General features: G+C 41.3%; 1 protein-coding gene across 13 annotated transcripts in view; it reads right to left on the minus strand.

Annotated features, from left to right (window-relative positions):
• The window catches only part of LOC111155964 (mitogen-activated protein kinase kinase kinase kinase 4), a 188,677-nt gene that overhangs the window by 100,678 nt on the left and 62,557 nt on the right, over nt 1–25,442 (minus strand). For all 13 annotated transcript variants that reach the window (XM_022516452.1, XM_022516447.1, XM_022516449.1 and 10 more), the window contains exon 3: nt 5,553–5,609. In XM_022516452.1, the coding sequence (XP_022372160.1) occupies nt 5,553–5,609 (57 nt within the window). The remainder of the gene's footprint in view (nt 1–5,552; nt 5,610–25,442) is intronic.

A 25,442-nucleotide genomic window follows, 5' to 3' on the forward strand; every position in this document is an offset into this window, starting at 1 on the left:
TTGACATTGAACAATGTAAATAATTTACACATTTTAAAGTTAAATTTAATCTGGAGAAGACGCAAGCCCTATAAATGACTCAGCAGAAACTGAACTGAGCTACGTAACAAATTTATGAACTGTGAGAGAAAGGAACTTTTTCAAATAACTTCTGAGCATAGCATGGACTATAAATCCTTAAGAGGTATAGTCTAAAGGACCAAAAATTTCAGAGGAGAAGTATTCAAGTGTTGGTTTCTAAATATACTTCCCTCTAAAAGGAATTAATAAGGCTCCTGAGAGGAAGAGATTCCAAATTCTGGCCAGTCAGCTTCAAATACCTACTTGTACCAGAAAACACGTAAGTACTCAAAACTAAAGGAGTCCTGTGAAAAAGCATGGATTAGCTCCCATAGCCAGATGAGGCACAATTTGATTAAATAAGTAGTAACAGCTTTAATTGATGGGAACACATTGAATAAATACAATTGCCCATGTCTATACCAACATCCAGAAAAAGAGAGAAAACAAAGAATGGTGGAAATAGGTAAGGAAATTCTTCTTTATAGACCAATGCTAACTAATATAGAGGACAGAAACGAAAAGTTTCACTGCAATAACTAAATCAGGGAAGGATCACCAAATGAATGCCAAAACAGTTAGTTAAAAAGTTGTTGGTGAACAGAATATTCACACAGTGCCAAAGTATTGCCCTGGAGATTATTTACAAAATGCAAAGCTAACAGTGCATCCTGAGAGAGGAGAGCTCTGGCAGCTCCCTCTTTAATAGAAGATTGAACTTGGACTTGGCTTCACTAATAGACAACTAGAAGGGCTGTACCTCCTGATGTGATGCAATGGGAGGGATCTAATATCACGAATGAGGCATTCTTGCCAATACACACACACACACACACACACACACACACACATACACACACACAGTCTAATCAAGAGTCTAATAGAATGCTCCCAACCCAATTTCCAGTTTCCAGGAGATGTAGGAGGGACCAGTTAAAGCACAACACAAGGAAACAGGCAAATCCAGTATGTGGGATATTTTACAAAACAACTGGGTAGATTCTTCCAGAAGTCAATTTCTTAAAAATGAAAGAGAAGAGAAGAAAAAGAAAAGAATGGGAGGGGCCAGGAGGACACAGAGGAACTGATCTAGACAACAAGTGAGTCAAAAGATAACCAAATGTAATACACAAACCCTGGCACTTTTGAGGATATCTGAATACAGACTGAACAAAGGCGAAATTCTGTAAGCATTAATTAATTCTTTTAAGATGGTATTATGATTATGTGGAAGACCGTATTTTAAGAGAAGCACACTCATACAAGTGCAGGGTCATGATGGTGCTACAACAATACACATACGACATATACACAAAATGTTAGCAACTGTTGAATCTAAGCAAAGGATAGAGCATGTTCATTCCTTCAACAGTTCTGTAATTATGAACATTTTCATGTAAAAAATTTGGGGGAAATTATTAAAATGAAAACATTGAATATAATTCTCAGAAATAAATCTTACTCTGAGAGCTTTTGGACCCCAAGTTGAGAATTATTCATCAGGCTAATTGACCTTCCTACCTTCTAGAGCATTAACTCAAAGTAATGGGATATCCCAAAACTGTAAGAAACAAACTATTAGCCCCTCACATTAAGACACAAGGACTAAAAGGAAGGAGCTTATCAAGAATTCAAACAATCACTTCAAGTTTCCCTGAGAACACATCAAAAACATACATAAACACGACTGCACGTCCAACTAGGGAAATCTGAACAAGCCCTATGGACTGTATCAGTGCCAAGCGCCGGTGGCCTGCCCTGTTCTGAAGCCAGGCTGGCAGATGTTGCATAATGGTGTGGGCTCCTTTGCTGTAATTGAACATCGGAGTATGGATCAAATCCTTCACTTGTAAGAGCAACTGTTTTCCTTGCCTGATCTTGGGCAAAGGCCTCAGTTATGAAGATAACTGGGTGCTGGTACATGAGACCCCACCCCCCATATAATTCTCTACAAATTCTTTGAATCTATAATTATTTCAAAAACAAAAGCACCACATTATAGATCTCATGTCCTGGTTTTCTCCAGTTTGAATGTATCCTTAACCTGCTCCTTACCCTTCCCACAACCAATCTGATAAATGACAAGCTTTCTTTAAAAAGAGCTCTTCACAATCCTAAGGATAGTCAATTCTTAAAATTGTGAAAGTCGGAGAAGATATACAGAGATCTCTACATCTCTTGCAAATAAACGCCTCCAGTCTAGACTCCCCACTTCCCTACGTGGTACCTTTACTTCACCCAGGGTGAAATACGAATTTTCAGCTGGCTCCGTTTTCCAGGATCACAAAATCATGTACAGAAGTGATGAGGACTCAGTGCAGCCAGCCTATAGCACATTCATTCAGGGATGCTAACAGCTGACAGCTGAGAAGAAGAGCAGCCACGCCATTTACCTCCCCATGTCTGCTGCTTTTCTGGCCTTCTGAGCCTGAGAAATAACTAGTAGGCTGGTAACTGCCTCTCAATTTCACCTGAGGAAGAGGCTCAAGAGTCAGGACACGTCCATGATTCCCCGCCCCCCCGCCCAGGAATAAGCATTCATACTTTTTGTTCCTGAGAAGAAACTGAGTAGAATTCAGGAACTATACAGAATCCTCCTCTCATCAACAGGACCACTCCAACAGCCTCTTCTGCTGGAGCTGAAACCAGAAACATCACCTACAATTTTCCCCTCATGCCAGACTGCTCCCAAATCCCCCTCAGGGCAATGCCTAAAACTTGACAAGAGCAGGGAGATCCTTGATGTGAGGGGTGGCAAGGGAATGTTTTCCAGGGTGCCAGCTGCCTGATACCCTCTTTCCATAATTGACACTTGCTCTGAGCCCTGATTGTGCCCCAAACTGTTGCACAGAGGTCACTCTATAGAGAGGTCACTGTATGAAAACAGCACACAAGAAACATTATTGAGAGGCCAAATGGTAAACGGCTGATTGGGTTTGTGTTTGTTCTGAAGACTCACCATCTGGCTATCATTTTACCTGAACACATGGGCTTTGCACAATTATTTTTAAAGGAGTCCTGAAAATGCATTTGTCCAACAGTGCCTGATTTTGCAGGCAAGGAAATACCTTTTGTATACAACTCAACAAAGTGGAATGCAAAAGCATCTATCACACGCATAGATATGTATTTCATAGCTATGCTCATATATGACTAGTATATAAACCAAAACACCAACAGTGATTACTGCAACGTGGCACTTTTATAAAGATTTAATTTTTAAAAATATTTTCCTATATTTTACGCTTTTTTTAAAGCTGTGATTATATACTTCACAGTTACTATCAGAGCCGGGCTTAGGGGAAGAGGGTTGCTCTGGAGAAGACAAACCTCATTCAGATTCCATTCGAGATGTGGAAGGGAGCACAGCCTGGCTGGTGACAAAAGCTCTGTAAGCCAGGGCAGCACAGGCTGAAGTGAGAAAAGAAATGCAACTCTCAGGGCGCCTGGGTGGCTCAGCTGGTTAAGCGTCTGACTCTTGATTTGGGCTCCAGTCATGGTCCCAGGGTCATGGGCTCAAGCTCTGCAGCGGCTCCACACTCAGCAGGGAGTCTGCCTGAGGTTCTCTCAACCTCCATACTCCCTCTCTGCCCCCGCCCCACCCCACTCACCTGTGCACTCCTACTCTCCCTCTTTCTCTCAATCCATCAGTCAAGAAGGAAAGCGGAAAAAAAAAATGTAACTCTCAGAACTTCCAAATGCTTCATAAAATTCCTAAAGCTTACATTCAGAATGATGCCCAGTCTGCTAACGAACAAGTCAGGAAGTGTGTCAATAAATGCCAAAGAACACGGGCTCCAACTACACATTTCCCACTGAGGCACCAGCACCATGCCTAGTGGCAAGAATGGAGGCTTGAGAGGAAGGTGCCATCCATTATTCCATTCACAGAGGGCACTTCAGAAATAACTTAACTATTGTATTTAAATCACAATTAAAATTTTTGTTCCTTCACCACTCTTTAAAATAATCTTAAAAATAATATTTAACTGGAAAGCATCCAATTTCCCCAAGCTGTACACCAAGATAGACTCACTATAAGGCCAAAGAAGAGTCCTTTACCCCAGTAGAATACAAGAACCTTTAGGCCACTCAACCAAGCAATGGGTACCTTTTCATTATGAAGTCTCCAGTATTCTCTCTGGCAGAAAAAAAGAGAGCTGCCGTCTCATAAAATGTCCCATCTTCAGATATTTGTAAAAAGTTCTATAATTTGTCCCATAGTCCACAGGTAACAATGTTTTCTAATTCTTACTAACAAACATGCACACTGGAGATGAGCATGTTCTTAGAGACCAAGGAGAGAAAAGGACGGAGGAAGAAACCGCTCTAGAATGCTCAACTGCACACCTGATGGTTTAGCCATTATTTCCCTAGACCAAACCCAGATGTGGGGAGACTATAGCTTGATATAAAGATAACCCAAATCAGGGCGACCGGGTAGCTTAGGCGGCTAAGTGTCCAACTACTGATTTTGGCTTAGGTCATGATCTCAGGGTCGTGAGATCAAGCCCCTACTTGAGATTCTCACCCTCTCCCTCTGCCCCCTCCCCTGGTTCCTGCACATGTGTCCTCACATGCATGCTCTCTCTCAAAAAGAAGTACAAATAAATTTTCAAAAAGATATCCTAGATCCCCATGGCTGCTACCTAACTCTCTCTAGAATCTGTGATATATCATGGTAATCTTACTCATAATTAGGCAAGTTAGAAGAAACCAAGAGAATGAAAAGTAAGATTTCAGATAAAAATAATTTAAAGTAAGATGGATTTTGTTGACTATAGTCCATGGTCCTCTTTAAAAAGTCTAAGTATGGACTTGAGCATGTATGTACACTCACAGGAACATATACACTTACTTTTGTGTGAATTAATCTCTCCTCTTTCCCATCTAAAGCTACAGAGTAAATCCTCATGTGACCATTTCAAGAACTATTTTTTGCTACTAAATTTTGCCAACAATCTGCTCAGCATTCTAACAGATGTTTCTGTTTTCAAACCTCTGGGAACTTGGCTGGGTCTGTTTTCTTTCCCCATGTTAAAAATAAAAGAAATGGCACAAATGTGGCCTAATACCCTAGAGAAGCTTTTCCCCACCCCACAACCCTCTATCTCCCTATTCATGTGACCTCCACAATCCCTTCTCAAATCTTTTCTTTTCCATTAGAGAAGATGTTTCCAATTATGGCCCATTAAGCTGCCAAGGATGACATCACTCAGTTTTTTGTTTTGTTTTTTTGTTTTTATTTAAAGAAAATGCTACTGATTCCTAGTTACTTGGGGACCATCTGCAACAATTTAAGCCAACTAGTCTGCTGAACCTTATGAACCCACCATGTTACTGGCGGGGGGGGGGGGGGGCGGCGGGGGGTGCGACTTGTTCAAGATCGATGCTACAAACAGAACAATACCATTACACTAGGGGTTGGAGGGACAAGAGAGTCTTGCTTTTATAGAATGATTTCTTTAAAATTATTTGTGACCCAACCTTACCTCAGTGACATCCATAACTTTGATGGCCGCCAGCTGACCTGTTTTAACATGTCGACCCTGAAAAACAGAAAAAAGAAGAAAATTGGCACCACTGTTTTTCTGTGATCATTAGAAAAGAATGGTTGAAGTTTCAATAAATCATTACATGTATCATTTCTTTTGTATTTTTTTCCCAAAGTAATGATGAAATAGTCCCATGACCTCCAGTAGAACAATATGGGTTGTAATGCCAATGAACTCCACTTAATAAACAAAAGAAGTGGTAGAGCCAATGAGTTTTGATAAAGTATCAATTCTTTTCTTCTCAGGTTCAATTTACTTATCATTACCTCTCAACCTAAGCAACTTAAATAATATTTTCTTCTACACATCAACTTGATCACGTTTTCTTTCTTAACATTCTATATGAATGAAATGACCCAAAAAAGCCTCTTGATCTTTATTTTCAGAAATGGATAGTAGCCATTTTTCCCTAGTGTACTCCCAAGACTCATTACTCGATTTTACAAAAAAGTTACCTGAGAGTCTTCTTTGAAGCTTTCCTGCAGTCCCAAGATAGGGAAGTTGGGGGAATAATTACCCAGAATAAGGAAGTGTAAAAGAGATAGGGATGATGCAGTGATAGTCTAACTCCTGACCTAGGACCTAAAACTCATTATTCATATCCCTGGGCATTTCAAACCAATGTCAGGTCAATCTCACACCCAGATGAACAGGACTAGTTTTAATTTCTGTCAGCTCTGTGTCCCTCCATCCACTCTTTGCAGTGCTCTGCTGGCCATTTCTCAGGCGGGTAACACAGAGCTATCCAGATCTCCTGAGCCTGATGTACTTCAGGACTTTGTGGACAAGAGTCTTTTCTCAACAAATGTAAAACAGAAAGAACATCCCCATAGCTTCCAAGAGCCTGCCTCTCGTGTGGTCTCATGCTGAATAGTTACGAACTTTAGAACTTGAAACCTGAGGAAAGCTCTCCCATTTAGTCTGGAAAGCTTACCCACGAACTCAAGTTACATCTAGGACAAAACAACTCCATGAAAATGACACTGCATTACAATTACGTCTCAACTGTATGAGGTCACGGTGATATGGAGTCCTGCAATGGCCCAGGATTTCACGAGCAGGAACTACACAACAACGTAACATACAGGTAACCAGGACAAATAAAATCCACAGGCCAGGAATCTCATTGCAACTCTCACCCACCCACAGACACCACCCCCCTGCCCCGTCCCAAAGTGAATTACCTTCCTGGTCTTCAAAAGTGCTTCCATGCAAGTAGGGGCACCACCTCCCACAACACACACACCTGCAGTTTAGACAGTCTCAAATTCTGCTTCTGAAGCAAGCAGGCTTGTCCCACATTGGTCCACGGCCCAAGGAACTGTCAGCTATTTCCCAGCTACCATTCCACACGCATGCTTTTCCATCAGTCAGTCTCCGCAGATATGAACTGTCCTCTCAACTGTGGCTTCAGTACTCCATCACCACACCATCCCCAACATCGTCACACAGCCTGCTGAACAATCTGGCACCCTTCCTGTATTCACAGCTGAGTAATCCACAGTCCTGCAAGAAAATGCTGCCCTGTATCTATGTTCCCATACAGTGCACAAAATGATCTAAGAAGCCATTCGACCTCTACAGAAGCTCCACCCCAGAGATGCAGAGTAGAACACAACTGTGTGTCACGAAAGTGGTAATTTATGAACATTATATGGTCTCCCATATCTCTGATTCTACTGCCATTTTTTTTACTACCTGTCTGTCCAAGACTTAGTATCTTTTGATAAAATGCATTCCTGAATCACTTATTTAAAATTTTTGCCTATGTGTGTTTTGCATCTGTAACCTCAGCCTTTTTGGAAACTGAGCTGTCCATGTCATGGGCATTGGCAGGATCCTAAAGCTAAAGGACAGTGACACAGAGCATGGACTCCAGCATCAACACTGTGTCCACACTTAGTGTCCCCTTGCCTGTATAAGGTAACATAACAGTGCCTCAACCTCCTAAGACAGGAATAGTGGTGCCCACTTCAGATGTTTATCATGAAAAATAACAAAGATGCAAAGAACAGTGTAGTACACATGAGTGGTAAATAAAATAATAAATATGGTAATAGAATACAACTGGACTTTGCTTCCCTAAATTTGAAGACAGAAAATTAATTTATTAGCATAGTATCAAAAAAACTCCCATGACCGACTGGTTAACACAATCATGAAGCCAAATTATGATTTCCTTAAATCCAAGAACCAAGAGGAAAACTTAAGGGAACAAAATATTAAGAAACCTTCTGGTGCTTTCTATATAAGGGACACAAAGATCATCTATCTCCTTAGCACCCAGGAAGACCTCAAAACTGGAAACACATACCTGATTACTCTTCCTGCAGTGGGGTTATTTCCAAATTACTAAAGCAAATTTCTTGCTGACAGAATCAAAGGATGAGAGAAAATGTCACAAGAATTGCCCCCCAGCTTTTGTTCTTTAAAGAGGTAAACAGCACTGTGCTGGGAATGTGTTAGGTGAGGTGTGGGGGAGGGGAAGGTCTTCTGAGTACCTGATAATTTAGGATCCTTACAGATGAAGAAAATCCATGGGCCTATGGAAAAAAAAAAACCACTCCAGATATTTATGTAATGTAGAAGTATTTCCCTCTGTGCCTGAACGCAAGACCACAGGGGTATTCTCAGAACTTACGGTTTGACAGTGGCATAAAAGCTTAGAGTTGTGGATTCATTCAGTACTTGCTTTACGTGAGTTTCCCTTACTAAGGGATTAGAGAATCAGGACCTGACAACTAATCAATTATTTTTGTGTCCAGAGGGTGGACCATGCAAAGGCACTAGCCTTCATTAACGCATGACAGATCTTCCAAAATTAGGTCCATTTTAAATTTAAATTTAAGTTTAAATCAGCAAACAAAGAATTCTGTCTCCCTCCTTTATAAGAAATAAGACAACATACTGAAAGAAATGAATTTGGGATTCTGGCAGAGTTAGGCTTTCATTTCTCTGCTACCACTTCATTACTGTAAATTTCCTTGAGAAAGTTTCCTAGGATTATTGTAGGATTCCAATGTTCTTTTTAGAATAGGCAGGCTAGAAATAAAATGCATAAAGTACATGAAGCTCTGGCCATCATATCTGGCATATAATGGGCTCTAAGATAAGAGATCCACTCCCACCAGAGGCCTATGCTAACGCTTTCTCTTTAATTCCCCTTGCAACTACCATAACCCCAGTCAATTTAAGCCCATTTCTCATTTTCAAAGGGCATGGCCAATAGGGGAAAAGGCAGTAGGATACTAAATGTACTTCCCTAATTATTTTTTAAAAAGAAACAAAAAGAAAACCTCCAAATCAGAAACAGAAATAATAATCTATTCAGATGCATCATCTTTGCAAAAAAAAAGAACCAAAATGGCGAGCAAACAGACTGAGGAGAAAAACTACAGCTGGGACTGAAATGCACCAAACATCTATATGCATGTAATTGTGCGCAAAGGAGGTCATATGAGGAGTGGTTGAGAGGATAAAAGTCTGTCTGTAATTTACTCAACACTACCCCAGAGAGAATATATTAAAGGTTCCTCTCGGGGTGGGTTATAAGCTTAAGTCTACAAAAGCCAGGTGTCCCCACCCATGAGGGAGGCCCTGCCCACGCTCCCATGGCACACTTTAGAGCTGTAACGAATGGCCCTCAGCAGCACATGAAGAGAAAATACACATAATCATCCAACTGCATTGTGCTAGGGACTCAAGGATATAAGCAAAGGCATGATTTCACTGAAGTCTGAGACTACACATCTAGACTCTATCATTCCACTCTGACCTCTACACCATCTCTTAAAGGCTGCTTCATGCAGTTTGCTCCCTACAGATGACCAATATGACCACTTTCCTTCGCCAGAGTCTGGATCCAGCATGCTGTGTCACTGAAATGCCTACCCTGTGCATGGAGAGGTTTGCAAATTAATATTAATAGGACCTTTCTTTCTACCATATCATCCACTTTCAGAACATGCCAGTATATGATTTGGTCAGCACTAAATACACCTAGCTAACGTCCATTTATGAACTTGATTCTCTTGACCTACTGCATCATTTCTTGGACACGGTGTCCCATCCAGTGTAATAAAATGCCAGAAGGGAGAGTCTAAAGGCCCCTGGCTTTTTATATGAGGTACCATGTGAACATTAAGGCACTTATAAGTCATCAAATGAGGAAAACCCCCAAATACCGTTCATAACTAGGACACCTAGAAATTTTTTTGAAGGCCAGCAAAACAGGCCATTATCCTATACTACAGATGAAGAATGCTGAGGTGAATGTTATTAAGTTATCTGCCCATGTATGATGGCAGCAGGATTGTATTTCCACAATGATTTATAAAATGCAAGGGATGAACTCCTACCATTTCTATCAACTTATCAAATTCCTGCTTTGAGGTCCTTTGTTTTTAAAGAAATAGCTTAAATTATTTCCCCTCAATGCCCTTTAAGGATTACCAAGATTTGGAATTAAAATGATTGCTGCAATAAATATTATTTGACACAAAGTCAGATTGGCCCACACTAACCAGAATCGTCCCCTTTACTAAAAGAACCTTTGCAACATTTGATTTTTGGTTTTTAAATGGGGGAAATGAATGTTTCTTTTTTAGAAAGGAAAACGCAAACTATTCTTGGCAGATGTCCAAGCTAAGGAGAAGCCTAATTTCTAACTCTCCTTCATGTTTCTAATAGAGTCAGAACTGACACCTTGCATCTGCAAATATGCATTATATTTATGTACATGTTATAAGAGAAAACACACACACACACACACACACACACACACAACATGGTTTTAAAATGCAGGGCACTGTGGCAGCCTGTCTGTCTGCCTTTAAAAGCCTGTCCCTAATCCACAAAGAGGAGCCTAGTGGCGGAAGAAACAACATTCACGGGAAGCTTTTAAATCCCAAGAGGAAAAAGAAGGCAAATCACCAACTACCAGGTAACTAACTCATGTTACATAATATTTTTTTTTAAGATTTTATTTATTTATTTGACAGCGCTCACAAGTAGGCAGAGAGGCAGGCAGAGAGAGGGGGGAAGCAGGCTCTCTGCTGAGCAGAGATCCGGATATGGGGCTCAATCCCAGGATCCTGAGATCATGACCTGAGCCGAAGGCAGAGGCTTTAACCCACTGAGCCACCCAGGTGCCCCGACATGTTACATAATCTTTACCTAGACCCCCAGGAAACTCCATTAAAATACGTCTGACGAATACATATGCTTACTTAAAGGCAAAATCTGATGGTCTCACTCATAAGAGGAAACTTAGAGGGGGTCCAAATGAATCGAAGACATGAAAAACCAAGTCCTTAACTTGGGACTCGTCTCCTCGGGGATGGTCATGCTCCTGTTTGACAACAATCATCCCTTGTCGTTGTATGGCATCAGCATCTCGTACCTGAACAAGGACATGTACTGTAACTCAGCAACTCCTTTTCTGCACTCAGAGTTTCCTACTTAACTCTGACCTTTCTTCACAGAATCATAAAGCTTTTGTACTCATTCGGACTGAGAGAATAGACTATTAGAGAAGAAAACTCTATTATATTTATGACACTTTGCAAGGTAAGTAAACAATTCAGGAACAACAAATATCTTCTTCTCTCAACAACCCAGAGGGGTGCACGCTTACAGCCTGAACTCTAGCAAGCATGATCCTTATGATACCCGGAAAGCATCTAGTACTAGAGATAGCACTATAAGAAAAGGACACAAGGCCCCAGGAGGTCCCTATTTTGGGGTCATATAGTGACCAAAGCACTTTCTGTGCACTTTCATTTACTCCTGAAATAACCCAACGTAGGTACCAATGTCCCCATTTCATAGATAGAGAAACTGAAGCTTTGAGAGGATTATGCAGTTAAGTGCTGTAAACTTTAAAATAGAAATGACCACAAACTTCCCATTAAACCAACTTATATAGGAGCTGCTGAGTATACTATTCTATAACATAAATATTTTAAGTGGTTATAATCAAGCATGGAAATGCAGTAACCAATAATAAAAACTTACTCTCAATCCCTGGACTTTCCTCTCTTATGATAAATCAGAAAAGTCAATGAAAGAATATCCTGAAGGAATTCTTTAGGAAATCTGAAGGCATATGTGAACACATTCAAGCCCCTCATTCTTGGCTTTCTGAAACTGGTAATGGGCTTGTCTGTTCCTTCATTATCTCACCATAAATTTTCTTTCCATAAATATTAGAGATCAGAATGCTTCTCCTTTCTGCTGACTTTAACCTGAAACAAAAACTCCAGAGATTAACTTCCTGATACTGGTTTTCTATTTGCTTAACAGAAAAACCCACCAACACCAAAATTCAGTAAACTGAAGACTGACTATATTTAACCAGTGCCCAGGACATCCCCTATGCTGCCAGGGGAGCTAAAACACCCCATCAGCCCTCAGGAAGTTTATAATTTAGAGGGACATTAAAAAAATCCACAAGAAGGGGCACTAACATGGTGACAGAGAAACACTGTACTCTGGAGCAGAAACACTTACGAAACAGGACAGTGTGAGAGGAATTGCTCTGCTCTAGCACAAGTGCAAAAGGTGTTGTTAAAGAGGCCATCACTGTGAGGCTAATAGTGTAGACCCACCATGGAGGCTATAGCAGGGACTTTAAGGGTTGCCCTGATGCTCTTGAAGATCATCAAAGGACAAGACGTGGATCCCCTGATGTCTAAACTGCAAATACTCCTTACCGAATCCCAGAAAGGAACAGTTTAGGCAGGTATCAACCGGCGGGGAGGAAGGGGAGAACTCAGCAACTCACCCAGGACTAGAAGATCTGTCACAAAACTGCATCACTTCTCTCCAAACATGTAAGGACAAATAGAGCTCTTTCTACTCTGCACCCAACCAAGAAGATGCCAGTCTCCCACTTAGTCAGAAGAGGGCATTCCATCATGGGGTGATATGTGTGCCTGCCACAGAACGGGCAACGACCAGCTGCTCCTCATTCCCATCCAACTTGGGAGCTGTTACTTGATCTTAATGATTTTCTAGTGATGTTTTTTTGGTTTGCACATGTAATATTTTAGAAATAAGGGATTTACTATGGGAAGAGAGAGATGTTAAATATTTCTATTAAGTATGTCAAATTCAATTACAAAAATCACTCACTTCCACCCATGATGTATGGATTTCCAGGATCCATCCCAGACCCACACAAGAGAATTCCATTAAGTGGGGTATAGGATTCCAGGACTTTTCAAGCCAGTCTCTAGTGATTCTTCTGCATTCTGGAGTTTGGAATCACTTTTCCAAGCTTGTATTAAAAAGCCCAAACTCAAGCTCTCATTTACTTTTTGGACTACACAGTATTTACTTACTGTAACATATACACTCATTGTCTTAGCTGGGGGTTTTGCTATGTGAAGGTTAGATTTATAACACGTGAGTTCTAAGAAATGTCAAATATGTTTATAATAAAAACAAAGAAGTTGTGTCCTGAAATGTTCAGGAGCTAAAAGGATAGGCAAGCCTAGTTAACAAAACAGCTGATTTTATAGCCAAGAGAGTATACCCAGAGAGCAGGAAGGACACACACCAGCAGGACTATGCCCCTGGTGTGCCAAGTTTCTCCCCAAGATGTCTTATCACATCACACATAGCTCAATTTAAAAATTCCAACAGGGGACGGGAGGGTGAACAAGCAGAGCACAGGGGATTTTTAGGCAAGTTAACCTACTTTGTACTCTACCATATTGATGGATACAGGTTATTATACTTCTGTCCAAACCCACAGAATGTACAACACCAAGAGCAACCCTAATGTAAACTATGGACTCTAACTGATTACAACATGTCAATGTAGATTCATCAATTGTACAAAATGTGCCACTCTGGTGGGGGATGTCATAATGGGGAAGGTTACGCACAGGTAGAAACAAGGGGTATATAGAAATCTCGGTTATCTTCCTCTCAATTTTGCTATGAACCTGAAACTGCCCTAATAAAGATGAAACTTTTTTTTATTCCAATCTGCTCCCTCTTATATTTCCTTATTTTAAAGGACAAATACGAACCTACATGACCATGTGGTGAATGGCATGAGCTCAGCACTGGGTAACCCACGCACCACTCTAAGATCCCACATCCATCCACCCCAAAGGCAAAGACCAGCTTCACAGGTTCTGCACTGTAAACCCAAAACCACAGTCCCCCAACTCCTGAGTGCTCTTTTCTAGGAAGTATATGCGAAAATTCCAAAACTCAACCAAAGAGAAGAGGTGTATTACCCAGACAGCACTCCATAAGCCATTTAAGATAAGGAACCACATAATTAACTTGAGAGAGAGAGCTCAGAGCACTTCAGGAAATACCTCAGTCTTCTGAACACCTCCTTAGAACAGAGCAGGAATAATGGCAACATGACCCTACCAACACGTATCACACTCCTCCACAGCCCAAACAAGTATGAAGTAAGCAGGTTCATATTTTTGCACATTTCATCCTTGTAACTAATATTTCTCATTACAGTCAACATCTGCTTATCTGCCTCTTCCTCCCTTCCATGATCAGGGCTGTGGATGAGCAGGAAGACAGAGAAAGCAGAGGAATATATGAGTGTTAGATCAGTCCAGACTTGCAATTTAATAAAAAGAGAGTGCTTCTATTCTCTCAAGAGTTTAAAATTAAAGACCTCAATACAGAATTATGCCTTTCTTAGGTTGGAGCTATCTTACCTGGAACAATACTCCCTTTAAGGACAAGTATGCCTCAGTAGCAGAGAAATGTACAGATTTAACTTCTACGAAGAATTACAATCAAAATAAACAGCATGAAAAACTGTTATCTAGTGCCCACTCCCCAATAAATGAGTCGTTTTGATGCATACATCTTTTTTCTTTAAGAGCCCAGTCTGGATGGAAATCTTTCCAAACCCTGAAATCTTGAGTACACTGAAGTTACTTTTCTTAATGGCTCAGGGAAATCATGATGAACATCAATTACTAACCTGTCCTTGCAATTATGCAACAGCCTCAGGCAACATTACATAAGGTGATAATATTCTGACTCCTACAAAGAAAGGACCCAGTCATATGGGTTTTGCATGCTTGTTCTGTCATTTTCAGCTGTGTTCTAGAACAGATTTGGCAGGGGTTGGGGGTGGGGGAGCTTGCTGGCCAGAGAGCAAGCAAGTTCCAGTTAGGTGAGCCAGCACTGTAGCAAAAAGCACCTTCATGCTGAGAAGTGGAGACCATTTGGATGGACACATACATGAAAGGGGCAAGAAAAGAAATACTGCCATGACAGTTTATGTGTAATTCCTTCAAAGACAGGGAGGGATTTGGCTGGGCAGTGGGTCAGGAGGGAAGAAAGGGCAGCTGCTTTTTAAAGACATCTAGCAAGGCTGCTTTAAAAAGGACAGTGCCTTGGGGCACCTGGGTGGCTCAGTGGGGTAAGGCCCTCTGCCTTCGGCTCAGGTCATGATCTCAAGAGTCCTGGAATCGAGCCCCACCACGTCGGACTCTCTGCTCAGCAGGGAGCCTGCTTCCTCCTCTCTCTCTGCCTGCCTCTCTGCCTACTTGTAATCTGTCTGTCAAATAAATAAATAAAATCTATTAAAAAAAAAAAGGACAGTGCCCCTTTCCAAGGAGGCAATAGCCCCGTAGTATGGTACACATGTGAGCCAGCGGCTAGATTACAGTATCAAGTGTGAGGAATCATTATTTAAAGAGGGAAACTAGAAAATTTAAAAAGCACCAATAGTAAGCATTCAGAAAATACAAAGGACAAAAAAAATCAGCATACCTATTCTTACATTAATTGTAAAAGAAAATGCACTGGAAACTCTTCAAATCCAAGCATCTAAAACAAGAGATGTGGGATTCTATAAACAAGCTATCACCAACATGCAATACACATATGCAACTGCCTTGCCCCCTAATTATCTGAAAAACTCAACTGACTTCAGATTCAGCAATTTTAGTTTAAAATAACAAAAGAATGTCTAATAGCATAACAAATACCAATCCTTTACTGTAGGCAAATATATGTATAAAGTTATTAGCCACTATGAGATATGGTATACTACATTCAACAGCTAAGTAGTAAATGTGGTAATGCTAGAACTGAAATTTGATTGCATGACTCTGTCAAGATACATTAAAATACTATACTCCTGATGGTAATTTAACTAAGCATTGGACAAAAGAAAATGACCAACAGAGATACAATACATAACTCTTAGAACACATATTCCCTACTAAAGTGCTCTCACAGCAAGAACTGCACATAATAAACACTATTTTCATATTGACTCTTTCAAGCTACAAAAAATGGCGAGTTCATCTTTCTATACTTTTCTATATGACTGATATTATCATGATAAAATTTTCTATTCATACTTTTAAGAGAAAAAGTAAGAAAATTTAAAAATCAGTTCCTTTTCTTTCACATAGTAAGATATTTAAATACTGCAGAAGAACAGCACCCAAAGCAGGCACTGAAGCCAGGAGCTCCAAATTCGAAGCCCAACTTCACCACACACTAGGAGGGTGACCTGAGGCCAGTTACTTCACGTCTTCTGGACATTTGCTTCCTCTGTAAAATGGTGATAAACACAACCCTCTGCAATAGGTCCTGGTCCCTCCCAGGGGGCAGTATCATGACTGGGAGCACTGGCAGTACAGCAGTGTCAAAGGCACAGAGATCAACACGCTTGAGCATGGTATCTCTGAGATGAGCTTACAAAGCAGGGGGCTGGTCCTTAAAGGTCAAACCTTCCAAATTTCAAAACTACTACAGTCCTGATAGATGTTTCCCTCCAATGTGATATATCTTTGGGCAGATAAACCTGCTTATACAGATCTATCACAATGTAATTAATGTCTATTAATTCAGATTTCAAAGAAAATATACAACCAGAATTTTTCTCTTGAGAACCCATACAAATTAACAGTACCTATAACTACTTACTATTAGACACTGAAATATTTTCTTACTTAAAACCACATCATATACCACACTTCCTTTTTAAATTATCACAATACTAATGATCTACATTTGTCTTTAACATAATCCTCAATCTGAACTCCTCTTTCTTTGGCCTTCCCTTGGCATTATGTAAGGTGACCACAAGTTCCTAACTCCAAAGCAGGGAATCCTGTCTTTATTTTTTTTTATATATATAGTTTTAACTTCTTAGTTTCTCAAATGAGGAGATATGAAAGAGCCAAGAGTAGGGAGCTACAGCCTTGTGACCGACCAGTTGGGGAGCCCAGGGTTATACTATAGCATAACAATCAAAAGGGCTAAACCACACCAAAGACTGTGAAGCCAGAGCAGACACAGTGCCGAAGCCCAAAGAGTTCCAGGATTCCCAGGATTCCTATAGGACTCCAGGAAGTATCATACACAGATCAGTGAGTTTGAATAAAAAGCTTGCTTATTACAATGTTTAACCATTTACCCACAAGAAAAGATGAAAACAGAATTTTGTGGGTTCCCTTCCTTCTCCTCCAATCACTAACCCCCTACCCCACCAAGAAGCTCTCCTTTGCTTCTCCCCCAAACCCACAGGACACTAGAATTTCAGTATTTACCCATGGCATAATTTCAATATTGAAGTTTATCATTTCACACATCACTAAAGCACTCAAACCGAACTCTTCTCATTGGCCTAGACAGTTAAAAAAAACTTTAAAGTTTCAGACACAAATCAAAAGACAAGAGACTGGGGTGCCTGGCTGGTTCAGTTGGTAAAGGATGCAACTCTTGATCTTGGGGTCGTGAGTTCGAGTCCCATGTTGGGTGCAGAGATTACTTGAAAAGAGAAAATGGAAGGGAAGGGAGAAAGAAAACGAAAGGAAAGGAAGAGGAAAGAAAAAGACGAGATTAAACAATGCAGGGCATTCAGATTCCATTCTGGGCTCTTGATCCATCCATGCATGGTCCCTTCCTACTTATCACCAACCCAACTTTCAGTGAAGGTTTTCAAATTGCTCCTTACCTTTTCTCAGCACTTCAAGTAGCTGACACTAACACTGCCCTTGAACCTAGATATATTTTTGATACACGTCATCCTATAAGCAGCCTTGTGTCTCCCTGAACAGTTTTTAAATACAAATATAACCTAGTTTCTGAACCTCAGCTACTTCTGCTGCTGTGTCCTCAGCACTGACACAGTGTAGAGGGCATAAATCTTCCCTCGTGTGTTCTCTGACATACTTGTTCTCCTGGTTTCCAAAGTCTGTATCCAACTCTTAACATGCTCGTGCTGCATATCCATAAGCATATTCATGAATTTCATTCATTCCTCATAATTCCCCTATTCTTCCTTTAAAAAAAAAAAAGAGGTTTGAGAGAAAACCCACCATTAGAATTTCCCTTTGAGATCCATTTGATAGCATCTCTTACCAGAAATGATGCTTACCATAAATGATCCCTCAAGTTTTCAAAGTCAAAGTATGCTCAAACTCATACCATGTCCATCTAAAACTTAACTTGGTCCAAATGAACAAAGATAATTGATAGCTTATAAGATATTTCCATAGAAAATAGGAAGAACTATTGCCTTAGCATTTTGCATTCAGTCAGAGGCTGCTGGTATGTGCCTCCATACAAGTTTAATCGCTTCCCTGCCTGCACCCTCAGGCAGAGGGAAACTTCCAGTGGGCTGTTTTATGGAAGCCCTCTCCTCTCAACTCTTCTTAATCCTTTTCGGTCAACCCCTTACTCATTCCACAGCCTCAGGTGCCACAGACCAAGGCACCTTGAGAAACCTGATGGTAGTTAAGAAGCCACCCCCAAGTTCTACTACCTGCACAAGACATCTCCTACCCAGTGCCTGCCCAGGATTCTAATATTACTAGGGTCTACAAAAAGCCTGCAACTATCAGTATAAATGGGCAGGACTCAGAAAAATGGTGCAAAATAGAAAAAGCTAACTTTGAAACCAAACCGTCTAAGGGATCAGAAGCCATGGCCTCACACAGTGTGCTGGCCAAGCAAATCCAGGATAAGTGAATGTGAGCACTCACCAATCTATGTAATTGCCTAATTAACTCTGCCCTTCAACACGCTTAACTTGAGATGGCGGGACAAATGCTCAGTGCCACTCTTTCCTCCCTGTGGTTCAGTCCCTCCCTTTGACCAACCCCCTGATGACACAAAGTCTCATCGACTCTAAACAGCAATGGATGTGCTGCTCCAGGGAAGTCATTCTCTTCAACCTACAGACACAGGCATCCAAAATTACTCTACAGAACTGTAGTTAGAAAGAGAACACTGAATTGAAACTCTTCAAGCCACAGATACACCAAAATTTGCTTTCCCAAAATAAATCCAAGATACTAGAAGTAAACAAAAATTCTGATCATCTGAGTCAACTGCTCATTCTGCCACTGGACAGATTTATGACCTTGAATGAGCCACTTAACTTCTCAGAAGTGTGGTCATCTCACTATGAAATGTTCATGGCTCTGAGGTCCACACTCCAGGGATACAAGAGTGAACAAAGTAGATAAAGTCTGAGTTCTTTATTCTAAGAGGGGACACAAGCAATAAACAAGTGTATACTTTTGCCGTTGCTGTGAATATGTACTGATGCACCAAAACAAACAAACAAACAAACAAACAAACAAACCTATAGGGAAAACCTAGCAGAGTGAAGAGGAGAGGGAGTGCCAGGATGGGGACAGTTGCTATTTTATTATGGTGGTCAGGGAGGCAGGCCTCTCTGATACCCTGTCATTTGGGCAGAGAGCCGAAGAAGGTGATGAATGACTTACCCTGCAGGACCTTTTGAGCCAGAATTCATTTACACAGAAAAACTCACAGGCGCCATAGGGTACGCCACACTAGCCTACTACCTTAGCCAGGGCAGCATCCTCTGTGGCTTGTAGGCAACATGGTGGTTCTATTCAAGTTCCAATAACAGCAACATGTTCCACTCCTTCCTGTCAACAGCAGACACAGTGCCCCAAGAATATCTCTGTGCAAACAGGCACCACCCAGCATACATCTGCATCTAGAGCAGAACCTTTCCTCTGGGCAAGCAAAACCATTCTCAACATGGCCTACTTCCCCCTCCTGCAAAGCTCAGGCTTGGGTTAGAGAGAGAGGGCTGTGAGAAGCAAAACCAGAGGCTCTGGACCAAAAAGAGCTGCAAGATTTCTCCATTTTCCACCTGACTGCACAGCTTATTTTCAGCAAAACCCATCCCCAAGGTTGAGGTGTTAAGGCCTCTGTTGGCAGAACCTGATTATGACTTTCTAACCAGGCACTGAAAGCAAAGTCTCCCTTCTTACTGTAAGGGCAACACTCAGAGGATGCGGGGGGGTGAGGGTGGGGGTGCAGATAACAGATTTTTAACTGAAAAATAAATCCCTATGTTTATGGTGCACACTTCACTGCATACTGACATTTGCAGGAGACTATTCAGGCTGTGAGGTCACAAGTCGATTGCTGAATAATAACAAAAGTCTATTACCAGAGCCATATTCAGAGCTTCAGGGTGTTATCTGTTGTGGTTGTGCTTCTGCCATTTCAGATTATCTGGCATCTTATAAAGGCAATTCTTCTGAGTTCTAAGACCTGAAGCCACTTTCTAGATGCTAATATAGCAAGGTTCTTCTCCCTGGTAATTCACTGGCTAATCTGGACATCACTTTTCCTATAGTGGGCAGAGGGTGCTTTTTGTCCATTTTTTCAAAATTGAAATTTCCAAAAATGAAGAGGCTACACATTTCTAAAACCCGGATTTTTAAGTTTTACATTTCTCTTAAAAAACAGATTTGTTAAAACTGGGTCCTTACACCCATGGAAACAAGGTATAGAGCTGAACTGAGAGGCTACCCAGGGGGCCAGCAGGAAATCTCCAACAATTTCCACAGCCCTCCTTCCCCAGAATACTCACATATGTATGTACCGGCATGGGCCAAGTGTCCTTGATCAGAGACCAGAGCAGTGGTTCTTCAACCCTAGGTGACGATCAGTCACCATTTTTGTTGTTGTTATTGGGTGTTTTTGTTTTGTAGTATACATCTTGGGACTCACCCAGGTCAAAATCTCAGGACTGCAGTCTAAGCATCCATATCTTATAATCTCCTCTACAGAATTCAGAATAACTGCAATGATGACCCCATGAAGAATAATGTCAGAAAGACTCTAGTATGGACCAACAAAACCCACATTCTCAATAAAAAATAAAAAGCCCCAGAACACCATCACCGTGGATCCCCTGTTACAGTAAGTTAAGTACCATGCTATAGCTAACAAATGCACGGTTGTTATCTCTTGGGCATGTAAAACAAACAGGTGTGGCCCTGACAGCATGGGAGAAGCCCAAACAACAGATGGACTCCACCAAAAACACCCACTAGCGGCTGAGCAAGCAATCACCCTCCCCGCCTTCCCCCCTTCACTGGGGTGACCATATTAATTTATCATCCAAACATGACACTTGATAATGAATGAGGCACTAGTCGTAAGTATGCTAGGCCAACAGGTGTAAACCAGAACTGCCTTGGACAAACAGAAGGTATGGCCACCCCCGACCTTCAGGGTACCACACTTCAAGAAATTTTATTTTAAAGGAACAAAATACCCCCCCCTCCAAAAAAAGCCCACTACCAACAAAACAACACCTAGGTGGAACCTCTCTAATTATTAGATTCTAAGTTAGAGGCAGGAAAAATAACATCCCTAACACAGCACCTGCATTGTGTTAGGCCCGCAATAAATGGTTTTTCAATGAATACTCAGGAGGTCAATGAAGACCAAGTCATGAGTGGTAGATGGCATGATGAATCTACTCAGTGACTTGTAAACACAATCTCAAAGAAGAGGTACAACCTTCAGATCTCTCAGGGAATCTCTCCCCAGAGGCTTCCTGGCCAAGTCCACCACAGCAGTCCCTACTTCAACTGACCATACAGGAATAAACTCGGTCAGATACAAATTCTTCACAGGAAATACAATCAAATGGAGGAGGCCAAATAAGACCCAAGAGCCGACTTCTTTCTCAGGTGCAGACTCTCCCCTACCTGCCTCTGGGGTAGAGCAGGTTCTCCCTTTTCCAGGGCTAGGTACCCCATGCTGTTGCTTATGGATGTGTGCCAGTTGCCCTAAGGAACTTACCACCACCCCACCCCCCACCCCCCAACTAGCCCTGGAAAGCCACTCAACAATAGGCAGGAAGCTTGAATGGTTAAGACAGATGGGGGAAGTCCTGAAATATAACTACAAGGCCCATGAATACCAACAACCATCATCATCCAGACTTTTTTTTTTTTTCTTTAAGGGAAAAGGAAACTCCAGTTCATTAGAAAGATAAGCAACACTGAAGTGTGATAAAATGAGCAATGAGACCTAGAATGGAGGCACACGATCACAGATCCGAGGGAGAGGCCTCCAGCCCACCTGAGTACACTCCAGGCCTCTTGGGAAGAACTGGGGGCTGCCCATATTCTGCCATACCCATGCCCCTCCACAGCCCCTTTCTGGATCCTACCAAAGAGCCCTATCTAGGAAGAATGCCAGTCCCCACAGCACCAAGGCATTCCTTCAAAACCTGAACTGAAAGGAACAGCACAAGGGGGCTTTTAGGGGTAATGGAACTTTTATGTATTCTGACTGTGGTTAAATCTGTACATGTGTTAAAATTCAAAGACTTGTACACCGAAAAAAAAAAAAGTCAATTTTATTTTATGACAATTTTTAAAATAAAATTTAAATACTAAGGGAAGCAGGACTGATCAAAACCCAGGACTCCTCTGGGACCTTCAGCCTCTTTTCCTGTTTGCTCAGTGAGGGGCCCCTCAGACAGACAGACATATCCGCTTAGGGATTTTGCTTTGTTGGCACTATCTTCCCTTCCTCCCCCTCCTGGTGTTTACTTTTCCTATTCTTACGACATTGTCATGTGACAAAACTACAATTCAGGTCTCCAGTTAGTAAGATATGAGGGAAAGCATCAAAGCCATGACAGATGTAATTCCTACCGCAGGTACTACTATCATGGAGAAAGAGCTGGGCTACCACAGGCCCACTAGGGAACAAAGGAGTGGAAAGGAGATCACTGATTCTGCTGCAGTTACAAAGCACTATCCTACACCAATGTAAAGGTGTACTCACTTTCTGAAAACCCAATGCAAAGACCTGCCAGACCCTGTGGTCACCCTCCCACCCTGGCGTCTGGAAGCTCCTGCTCCGCCAGGCCAGAATGGTGGGAGGCAGGCCCTTCCTGTTGGGCTGGATTGTACATATGTTAATAGCGCAAACCCAACGCCACATTTTTATAACTGTGATTAAACTTTATTGTACAAAAAAAGGTGGGGGAGGCGCCTGGGTGGCTCAGTGGGTTAAGCCTCTGCCTTCAGCTCAGGTCAAGATCTCAGGGTCCTGGGATCGGGCCCCACATCGGGTTCTCTGCTCAGCAGGGAGCCTGCTTCCCCCTCTCTCTCTGCCTGCCTCTCTGCCTACTTGTGATATCTCTGTCAAATAAATGAATAAAATCTTAAAAAAAAAAAAAAAAAAAAAAACAGATAAAAGTGCCAGATAGGACTTCATTAATTAAGGTGTGCTTTGTGCACTACTTTTGCCACATAGCACTGAAAGTGAAATACGCTATTATTCCGGACTAGGGGCATAACAGAAAATTCAGTAGCAACTTTCCTTTCTCATCCTTTCATGGGTGGAAACACACAAAATAGTTACATCTGATCTTTGGAAAGGGAGTCACAATGATCCACAATTTAAAAGGAACAAAATTCAGGTACATACAAATAAATTCTATAGCTGTGTTCTCAATCAGTAGATGTGTTCCTAAAGCTGGTATTTAGATCAAAGAATTTTCTGCAAGTCACTGAAGTTCAACAAGTTTGAAGATATTTTATTAGGGGTCCTTTTTCATGTGTGTTAACTACAACTTCAAATACAGGATTTATTTAAAATGGGAGACAGTGGACTATAAGTCCTGGGGAGACAATATGCCCTTTTAGGGAATAAGAAGCAAAGACTTTGCTTCTGAATGATCTGCAGGTGGCTGAGACCCTGAGTACAAATCTGTGGGACTCTTCCCCAGACCTCTCCATCAGAGACGGGTATACTCAAGTAGAGGCCAAGGGCAACAATTTTGGGCAACATTCTTTCAACATACTTAGGCAACAGAATTTGAACCCTAGCAGAGCAATCACAAAGCATAGGGACAGCAGGTCTTGCTTGAAGCCTGGCTTTTACTATGCCAAGAGAGACTTGAGAGGCCCAAAAATAAGCTCTGCTATGAACCATAGTTCAGGACCACCAGCAATTAATTTCCAAACCATCAATCACAAGGCATCAAGCTATTGTGTTTCAGTCTTAGGATTTTAGTAAATTAAGAAGGGATTTTGCTTCTATTTAAAGAATGACAGTGAATGGGGTTAACTGGGCATCTTCTCATTACAGTTTCAAATTCTTCAAATAATCACATCCATTCTGGACCACTGTGCATCTCAAATAATCATGTGAATGAGGGAACAGCAATGGTGAATCTGGCCTCATTAAGTGGAGCCACAGTCCAACTAAACTACTTGACTGCCATCTGTACAACCTCTGTGCAGTTAAAAATATAGTAGTAGGAATGAAATTCAACCAGAGAGAAGGGCAAGAGAAAATATAAGGTGGAAAATGCTCCCTGTTCTTTCCAGCAGGCTCCTAAAACTCAGTGGAGCTTGAGCAGCTGGCATAGAAGGATATGTGAAAGGAGAAACGGGCTTGTGTAACTGGATGGGACAACAGGGGACCAGAGGGCATGCTTAAACAAGACCTGGGCCAAAGTGTAAGTGATAGAGCAATGGGGATATAACTTAAAAATGGCCATGCCATCTTTGCATCTCACAGCAGATGCTGCTGGTCTAGAAAAAGTTTTCCCCACCAAGGTAATCATGACCATCATGACCATCAGGAAGGAAAAAGGTCTGCTTTTGCTCCTTACCTTTTGGTACTCAGTTAAGTACCAGCATCTCCTTTCTATGGGAGAGTGGGGGTGGAGGAAGGATAGAAGGAGCCATTATGTGCAATCCACATTCATCTTGCATCCTGCCACAATCTGGCACCACCTGGTAACAGTGGTCTACTCCAACCTAAATACCCACTGGGAAATTCTGCGTCCTGTGGCTGGCCAGCTGCCATACAAGATAGCACCAGCAATTCTAAGAATCCCAGGTTAGACTTCTTAGTCCAAGGAGATTATGTGAGGAGACTACTAGGACATGAAGACCCATCCTCTATTTAAGAAATGAAACCAGATAAAAAGACAAGCTACTGCTAATCACATTAAACTGAATAATATGCATGACCACAGAGTTTAACAGTGTAATATTTTTATTCTACAAAAATTAGAATGAACAAAATGTAATGTTTTATGAAATTTAGACCTGAAACATATTGTTAATGGTCATCTTTGAGGGCTCCAGACAACATGAATGTTAACACGCTAATAGGAAATAAACTACCACCAACTTTCTAAAACACAAAACCTACTTGTTGAACAAGTGATACAATAAATCAACAGTAACGAAGAACTATGAATGCACCTAGTTCATCCTCCTAGTATATGTATGAAATATAATTTTGCTGATAAATTAATAAAAGAAAACTTTTATCTCAGAAAACTTTATCTCACTGGTATCAGTCAGCTTTTAAAGTGGCCAGTCATCCCTATTCCCCTCCAGGTGTGGCTTTAAATATTCAACCCCCAACAAATGGCTCAAAAATCATGACTCAAAAATCTTAAGACACTTCTTGATGAGTATCACAATACTATGATCTTATTAATATGCAAACATGAGAACTTAATTCATTTGTAATACAATGTAGAAGCTAATA

Source organism: Enhydra lutris, unplaced genomic scaffold, assembly GCF_002288905.1.
Source record: "Enhydra lutris kenyoni isolate GAN:26980312 unplaced genomic scaffold, ASM228890v2 scaffoldscaffold44, whole genome shotgun sequence".
NCBI lineage: Eukaryota > Metazoa > Chordata > Mammalia > Carnivora > Mustelidae > Enhydra > Enhydra lutris.